Below are 9,225 nucleotides of genomic sequence, written 5' to 3'. Positions count from 1 at the left end.
CGGAGTTAGTAAATCTGGAAACTTACTTTTGTTTATTGATTCAAATTTGTCTGAGTATCTCTTAACAACATTTTGTATTACCTTAGCAAAACAGCTTTTATTTACTGCTGATAAACGCCTATGGAATATACCTATTTTGGAGTTCGTCTTCATAACTTTGGTGTAACTCGGGCTCAAATGCAAAGGAACTCCGGACCCGGGTGTGTGCTGCAGACTCTACTAAATCCTGTTATATTTAGATATTTATTTAGAAACGTGTTTATATGCAGCTATTACTGGTTTATGTAAGTGTCATTTTCTCTGAGACCCACACTCAAATAGAGTGACACAAGGACAATCTGGTGGGCAACCATGAACGGGTAAGGAAAATGCATTGCGGGACACTTCTTAAAACATAGTTTTCTTTTCGTGACCTTCCTTAAAGAAGCTTTTAGAATCGTACATACGAGAGGTTGCAGTTGTATTGGTTATTCAGTGCATCTCTGTGGGATAACAACTGTGAAATATCCGACATATTAGCTACCAAGTGTGGGCCACCAAGTAATCGTGCAAATAATCTCACCCTATGATAAACTACTTCTCTTCTGGACTTCACTCAAAAATATGTCGAACTCAGTTACTTGTATCGCTATAATTAAAAGGACAGCTAAAAGATATAATTATTTTTAACTAATGAAAGGAGAACGTTTACTACAGCATCCTGGTGAAATTTGTATGTAATTCCTACATTGAGCACGGCTTGAAACTTCAAAGTTATGCTTTATAAGATCTATTCCTCGATGATAACGAACGAATACTATTATTCATCATGGTACCATTGCGATCTGCAGTCAGAGATTGGAACTGGTCAAGTAAGCGGAACGCGATGTGACCGACATAATAGCCAGGCTCTGTTTATTTTGGGCATGGGTGGTGAAATCCGTTGTAACAATGACTAGCTAACGTTGGAAAAGTTGAGAAAAATAAGGTCATTTTCTAATTACCTTTCTGTTAGCTATACACTGTTACAGTTAATACGTTTCGATCATATGGGTCATCAGTAAAGAGTGCAATTATTCATGACCAATGTTAAAATTTTTTCGTCATCTTGAATAAAAACTTCTGCGGCAACAGAGTATGTCCCCTGTTATACAAGTAAAAAGAAGGAAAGAAAGAAAAGAAGAACATGAAACGGCCAACAATCTAACATAGAACTTGAAATATGGAGGAACACGTTTGGTAAGAACGATTTTGACCAAATGACCTTATTGTTAATAGCACTGATCTCCCTAGCTCTTTCCACGATCCCTAATTAACTGTGAACTACTGGGGTATGTATATATCCAGTCAGAGACCACACTGTCCCACGCAATTGTAAACCATGCAATGATCCCTATATAGCGGTGAACTACTGGGGTATATATATATTTTTTTATATTTATACTACAGTTTCAAATCTTTTATATAAATATACGTAAATGTATATACACTTAGGAAGGGGGGGGGTGGGGTGGTATGATGGCTAAATTTGCCTGGCCTACTATGCCTGTATGGCATCACCTAACACGTTATAGTTACAGATAAAATACATTTTACTTACCCTTGGAAGGTAAGTACAGTTAAACAATTTCTCGAAGTGAATGTGATCTGTGAAGCGGAATAAATGGTCAATATTATTTTCAAGTATACTGTCTAGTTATATTCAATATGTATGAAGACTACTATTCCCAGTACTGAAACTGTTGACCTTATTTCAGGGTCGTGCAACGTTATGGTTTTTAAAAGCAAACAGATTCACACTGAGTTTTGTACCACAGTAAATACTGGATCATGCTGATAAATATGATAAATCCGTAGCATGCGCTATTAGGTTTACAGTAAGAACTGAGGATATGTGTAATCCAAACAAATGCATCAAACTAGAGGATTTGATGGGGTTATACGTATCCCCAGTTCTTTCTGTAATCATATGCAACTGATTTATAACACGATCCAAATTTTAATCTTGTACAAAACTTGAATATTTACAGTAGTTACTGTGTTTTCTGTTTGTATCGTGTGAATAGCAGAAAAGAAAATTGCGCACTTTCCTGCCAAGTTTTAACTTATCGTTGGATATATTGCGGCTGAGAACCTCCAAAATGTGTATTATGTAAGTTCAAGATTGGAATATTTTCTATTACATAATTTCATAAGAAATTCCCTTCGTTTCTCTGCAGATGTTATCAACATTGCAACAACAAACTTGTTCACAACTTCTTTAAAAGTTACGTGACGTTAATTGGTCAGCGCAATATTTACCTCCTTTCTTGGCAGGGCACCAATCATTTCTCCTGGCCAAATCACATACTGTTCTGTCCACTTTGAAAGGTAGTTCACTGCCTTGCAATGATACCCGGATTGACCATACGTCCTTTGCTGCAAATTTACCCAAAACAGAAAGAGAAAAATATTGCCATATTTGAATGTTAGTAATAATAACTTATCGTATTTCCTGCCCGACTACCTGATACCACTGGTCGGATTAAACAAACTTGCCAATTTAAATAAATGGGAGAAAGAATCAACTGATATAAAAATCGGCTAAAATTTGACCAACTACTGAGTCTGTGTTCGAGTAAAACTAATGCACCATGCAGTAAGTAGAATATCTGGAGAGTGTCGACGAATCGTACATCTCCAGTTCATTCTGGATTGTTGTGTATGGAGAGGTGGCGGGCGGGGAGGGAGATCATGATCAATTTCATGTATACTTACGGTACACCATATTGATAACGAGTTTGATGAGACTTCCTACTTTTGGCGGATTTGGTGTAAATGAAAAGTTGAAGTTTTCCATCCAAGGACCTAGGAAAAAGAAAGTATACAAATCAGAAAGTGCGGAGTCAGCCTTGGTTTATCATAAATATAACCTTTCGCCATCCAGACACTGCCCGAATTCTCAACTTGACCGTCGTGCCTTCGTTTGCGGAACGCGGTGAACACCGGTGGACTTACAACTGACCTCGGAACACTGATCGACGTATAAGAGCAATCACAACGACTGTTCCGCTGTTAACGAACGGAGCTCATTTAGGTCACATGTACATTTGTCAAACCACTGATGGGTTATATTTGTTGAAACTGGGCGGCTTTAAGTCCGTCGCAGACTGTACGACTGTACCCGACCCGATCCGACCCGACCCGATTTTTCGTGAAAAATGTATAACCGTTGTAACCAATGGCTATATTTGTAAAACGTGTATAGTTTTAGTTGTGAACCCGTACACACGGCACGGCTAGCAGTCTCAAAGAAAACGCTATATAGGCTATTCAGTGTTCCAGACCGAAGCCGATACGACATAAAACTGACCAAAGTCATGATCAGTTATAGTCTTAAACACACATGCACAATGCACGACTATATATCCACGATTTTCCTCGTAACTACAGTCGAGTTGTGTTGGGTCGTCTTCAGTCCTGGAGTTTTGCAGCTGGATTTAGTTGGTGAACCGCCGCACACTCCCGGTGTGATGCGAATTTTGACCAAAAAGACAAAGAAATGCCATGGCCTAACAAATGTATAACCATCTACCGGAGAGTTGATAGCAACTTGAAACTTGAGCGTTTTATTTAGATATCGTACGCTATCGAATCAAATATGGTCTATTCGTACTCGCACGCAGAGCCTACTCTATAGTGTAGTTCATACTATACCTCATATGGCTTTTAACTATTTATGGTATAGCTCATAGTACTTATAGTATAGCTCATGTATATAGCTCATAGTACTCATAGTACATCTCATAGGGCTTGTAACTACTCATCTAATAGTATATCTTATGTTGTCGCTCATAGGGCTTGTTGGTCTACTCATAGTATATCTTATAGTATTCATAATAGAGCTCGTAGTACAGCTCATGTATATCTCAAAGTAGTCATAGTATAGCTCATAATAATCATAGTATAGCTGATAGTATAGCTGATAGTAGAGCTCATATGGCTTGCTAGTCTACTCATAGTACATCTTATAGTTTTCAAAGTATATAGCTCATAGTATAGCTCATATATAGCTCATAGTATAGCTCATATATAGCTCATAGTATAGCTCATATATAGCTCATAGTATAGCTAATAGGGCTTGTTGGTCTACTCGTGGTATATCTTATAGTTTTACAGTAAAGCTCATTGTATAGCCCATGTATAGCTCAAAGTACTCATAATATAACTCACGATACTCATAGTGTAGCTCATCGGGCTTGTAACTATTCATAGTATAGCTCACAGAAATCATAATATAACTCGTAATACTCATAGTATAGCTCATCGGGCTTGTAACTGCTCATCATAATAGCTCATAATACTCATAGTGTAACTCATAGGGCTTGTAAATATTCATTAGTATAGTTCATAGTACTCATAATATAACTCATAATACTCATATTATAGCTCATAGTACTCATAATATAACTCATAATACTTATAGTATAGCTCATAGTACTCATAATAAAACTCACGATACTCAAAGTACAGCTCAAAGGGCTGGTAACTGCTCATAATGTAGCTCATAGTACTCATAGTGTAGCTCATAGGGCTTGTAACTGCTCATAATGTAGCTCATAGTACTCATAATATAACTCATAATACTCATAGTATAGCTCATAGGGCTGGTAACTGCTCATAATGTAGCTCATAGTACTCATAGTGTAGCTCATATGGCTTGTAACTATTCATAGTATAGCTCTCATAATATAACTCATAATACTCACAGTATAGCTCATAGGGCTGGAAACTGTTCACACATAGCTCATTGTAGTCATAGTGTAGCTCATATGGCTTGCAGCTATTCATAGTATAGCTCTTAGTACTCATAATATAACTCATAATACTCAGAGTATAGCTCATCGGGCTGGAAACTGTTCATACATAGCTCATAGTACTCATAGTGTAGCTCATATGGCTTGTAGCTATTCATAGTATAGCTCATAGTACTCATAATATAACTCATAATACAGATAGTATAGCTCATCGGGCTGGAAACTGCTCATAATGTAGCTCATAGTACTCATTGTGTAGCTCATAGGGCTTGTAGCTATTCATAGTATACCTCTGTACTTATAATATAACTCATAATACTCATAGTATAGCTCATCGGGCTGGACACTGTTCATACATAGCTCATAGTACTCATAGTGTAGCTCATTTGGCTTGTAACTAATCATAGTATAGCTCATAGTACTCATAATATAACTCATCATACTCATAGTGTAGCTCATATGGATTGTAGCTCTTCATAGTATAGCTCACAGAACTCATAATATAACTCATTATACTCATATTATAGATTATAGGGCTGGTAACTGCTCATAATGTAGCTCATATACTCATAGTATAGCTGATAGGGCTTGCAATTATGCATAGTATAGATCTTAGGGCTTTTAGGTCTTCTCATAGTATAGCTTATGATAGTAATTAACAAGATCTTCTATTTTGAAGAAGGTACCATTCTGCACTGATAATTAAAGGAACGACAATGAACGGTAACGGTGTTTATGATTTTAAAAGTAGAGAGAGGAGGCGGTGTCAATTCAACCACTGATTTGGATAGCGGCATGAACCTTGATGGAAGGGCCATGCAGAAGCAAGTCAATGAATGTATAAAGAAGAACGTTCGGGCCTGATGTCGTTGACGGCGACCCCCATTAGGAAGACTAGGAGGGTGAGCGAGTGGTGGGTGGTAGGGTTTCTGAAATAGCGCGTTCTCGCGACGCAGATTTGTGCTATAAATTTGATCGTTAATTATAAGTCTAAATCTCCCCCACCTCCCGCCCATTACGTACGTCATTGAGACGAGTTACCTGAAAATCATATTCTGTTTGACCAAAGTTACCGGTACCTCAAACTAAGTCGTAAACGATGCAACTTGGTAAAACTTAAAAAAAGTTGTACACGGGAAAATTAACCTTATTCTATATGCCTAATAATAAGAAGAGAGCGAAATTAGTTTACAACCCTATGCAAAATATAGCGTAAAGCTTATTAAACAGCAATCATTAAAGACTTACCAGAAATTTGGTACTCGCATGGCATTGGCTGATCTTTAATAGTCGAAGATGTCTCGTGACTGTGTACCCCGTAGAGATGACTAATTACCGGTGACGCAGGCAAACCATTTGTCATCGGAAAAGCCATCAGAAACAGCAAGAGAACGGACATCATTGCTACAATTATTACTGGTCGTAGTATCGAAACTTCAGCAACAATTTACTAATGAAGACGACAATTAATATGTTCGACTGGTAATAGCAATTACTCAAGGATGGTTGGTGAAACATGAATAACAATCTCAGGTGCTGACATCGAACACAGTTACTAGCAAAATAGAACTAGGAACTTCCGTATTTTATACAATATCATAATATATGCTGAATAATTGAAAAACCGTGGAATGCATGATTTGAGCTTGAATACTGTAATTGTTAATCCCATGGGTATATATTTAGCTACAGTAAAACGTAAGTTACCCTACAGTAGGCCTCAGTGCAGAACAATATCATCTTTGTTCATGGTGTAACTGCAGTAGGTTTTAACATCTGTGTACGTACTGTCGGCCTTTGTGTATTTGGCTAAAAGTATTCCTATATAGCTCCAAGTCTTTGCCTAGGCTAACCCAGTTTGCATTGAGTTAATTGCACGTTATTGACCTATCAGATTTCCACATTTATTATTACACCGAATCTTTTTGCAAGTAGTTGTACATAATTACCTTAAACATAATCATGATGAAAACCCTTGCTAGCTTGCTAGTATGATACTAGCGGGTAGTTTTTGGTTGGCTCAAGAGGACTTAATGGATAAAGATGACTGAGAAAATTCGTGTATATTTAACTAGTGTTTATTACAACGTGCTACGTAGTTAAGGCTTTAGCGGGAAGGGTGCACACAACAATACGAAAGTGATATGACATGAGAAACACTATACGAATAGAACACATACTATATGATGTGATAACTAGCTTGGTAATTTTGGAACTATTTAATTATTCGCCAGCCTTATCAGGTGACTGCACGTGATGTTTCTTCACATGTCAATCATCACCGATATCGGGATTTGGAATATGTTAATGAGCTAAATTGATGTCGATTTAAATAGATATATGTCAATTTGAGTTACTAGAAACTGGTATAAGTCTAAGGAAATTGACTTCTACCGATTGGATTCGACATATCACCGATTTAAACTGTTAGATGTTGATTTAAATCGGTAGAAGTCAATTTAAGCTGCTGGAAACTGGTATAAGTCGAAGGAAATTGATATATATCGATTTATATCGGTATAAGTCGATTCCCCACGATTTGAGACTAATAGCCCGCCCATAAGCAACCAGATCCAAATTGGAATGCTCCTAATTTGTCTGTGAATCCAGTAGATTCCCCAGAAGTTGTTGGTGCAGTACAAACGCACTATGAAGTAAGCAAACGGAAGGCTTTTAAACCGCTAAAGGTTATAAAGATCCAATGTCAGGGATAGTCACTTCGGATATCCTTAAGGAAAAACAACAAAGGGATTCTACTTTGGCAAAAGTGCGTGCAAAACTAGATGAAACTATTATTCATAAAACGGGAAGAACCTACTCTTATGTCATGAAGAACAATATAATCTCCTTCTAGATCTTTAACCTTTTCCCCTATTCAATAACGCCACTTGCTCAACGATATAGATTTGGAATCACTACGATAATAAGGTAGGTAGAAAACTACACACAGTCTTGAAGTCTGTATGACAACTGCTGACAACCAAATATGGTTTGAGTCCTTTTCAATGAACACCAACAGTTATTCAGTAAAATTGATACCATGCCTCCCACATGTCTTTCCCAAACTTGAAAGCGTGAAAGTTCCTCTTTTATACCCCCCCCCCCCAAAAAAAACGGGGGCTTTATGTCGTGACAAACGCTCAAGAGAAAGATCATGAGTGATGGTTGTGTGTGTGATTCCTGTAACCTATCTGAATTATAACTTACATAAGTGTAGCGTTATGGGGAAAGACGTGTAAGTCTCGTTAATGTTGAGATATTTACTGAATTAATAATATACTATGTAGAAACACGTTTTCAGATATTGTAGTCTTTTAGTTTCCTAAATCACTTTTCTGTTTATGCATATAACTATAAATTATAACGGTATGATATCTATAATTGTTTCTTTTGAAATTAAAATCGGGCTCGAATCAAATGAAGTTAGTCGGATAGAGCCATGGTATTTACTAAAGTGGCGTGCACGGAAACGGGGGTGGCGGGGGGGGGGGGGGGTGGGGAGAGTCGGCTAGGACATGATGTTGCCAAGCTCTCACCTACAATCATCAGTCGTGGGAGTTTTCTATATTTAGCCTATAGGGAGAATTAGAGTACTGCTACCGGTGTACAACCCCAGTTCTATTTTGCGGACTCACATAAGGTATTTATTAGGACGAAATTGTCTTTAGAATATATAGACCGACCTTGAAGTATAAATATGACTCAGAATGCACCATTGGTTGTTTCTGCACTTCTTTTGTTAACTGTGGGATAAGTCACAAACCCCTCTACGGCTTCAACGACCATAGGGAGGCATCCATCCTTTATAAGATCTTCTAGTCTCATATTTATATCTGTCAGAGGAATTTTGAGTTTGGCCTTCAACTTTCGACAAGTTAAGAGCACACACGACAGACTTTCATTTTTGGATTGTCAAGAGTTCCAATACGATTCTGAAGGTGTTTTGGTAGCTCGAACATATATGTAAGTATTGAAAATGTTATCACTTTGTTAATAAGTTGATCACAGGTTCAACAATTGTTGTTTTTTTTTAAATTTCATCTCGTTAATTGAATGAATGACAAAACATAACAGCATGAACCTCCTATTCTGCTAGGAGTGTTAGCTCAGTGGGTAACGCCGGTGCCTTTCAATCATAAGGTTCTCTGCATGGTTCGAGTCACTCCAAGATTAATGTATGTCGTCCAGTTACAGGAGTTGTTGACAATTGACAATTCATAATCATGGAAGTTAAATATGAATGTAAGAGACTGACTTCGGTCAGCTTGCGGCTTTGATAAGCAAATGAGGCTTCTTCGCGAGTTTCTACTTGCAGGAGGATCTCATATACATACATACATATTTGGGTTACGTTTGTTTACGTTAAGTAATGAAACGGGCGAGAGATGAGAAGAGAGAAGGTTAAACGGAGTTTGTAAATCTGGAAACTTACTTTTGTATATTGAATCAA

General features: G+C 37.5%; 1 protein-coding gene across 1 annotated transcript; it reads right to left on the bottom strand.

The window, feature by feature from the left end:
• Nucleotides 1–6,464, bottom strand: LOC139977901 (uncharacterized). The gene is made up of 5 exons (XM_071987624.1): nucleotides 6,024–6,464; nucleotides 2,737–2,826; nucleotides 2,281–2,397; nucleotides 1,580–1,626; nucleotides 1–1,123 (listed from the first exon to the last, which is right to left on the bottom strand). Exons 1-5 carry the CDS (start codon nucleotides 6,175–6,177, stop codon nucleotides 1,037–1,039), a joined length of 495 nt encoding a protein of 164 aa, XP_071843725.1. The 5' UTR covers nucleotides 6,178–6,464; the 3' UTR covers nucleotides 1–1,036.
• Between the last annotated feature and the right edge of the window lie 2,761 nt (nucleotides 6,465–9,225).

This window comes from Apostichopus japonicus, chromosome 12 (genome assembly GCF_037975245.1).
Source record: "Apostichopus japonicus isolate 1M-3 chromosome 12, ASM3797524v1, whole genome shotgun sequence".
In the NCBI taxonomy this organism is placed as follows: Eukaryota; Metazoa; Echinodermata; class Holothuroidea; order Aspidochirotida; family Stichopodidae; genus Apostichopus; species Apostichopus japonicus.
Note: the sequence above shows the minus strand (reverse complement) of the source record. Positions and strands in the feature narration are given on the sequence as shown.

Excerpts from the sequence above, each read along its gene's own strand:
- LOC139977901 (XM_071987624.1), bottom strand. The coding sequence starts at position 6,177 with ATGATGTCCGTTCTCTTGCTGTTTCTGATGGCTTTTCCGATGACAAAT. Across the intron at positions 2,827-6,023 it reads ATGCGAGTACCAAATTTCTG|GTCCTTGGATGGAAAACTTC; the intron begins GTAAGTCTTTAA and ends TCTTTTTCCTAG. Across the intron at positions 1,124-1,579 it reads ACTGTACTTACCTTCCAAGG|GGGACATACTCTGTTGCCGC; the intron begins GTAAGTAAAATG and ends CTTGTATAACAG.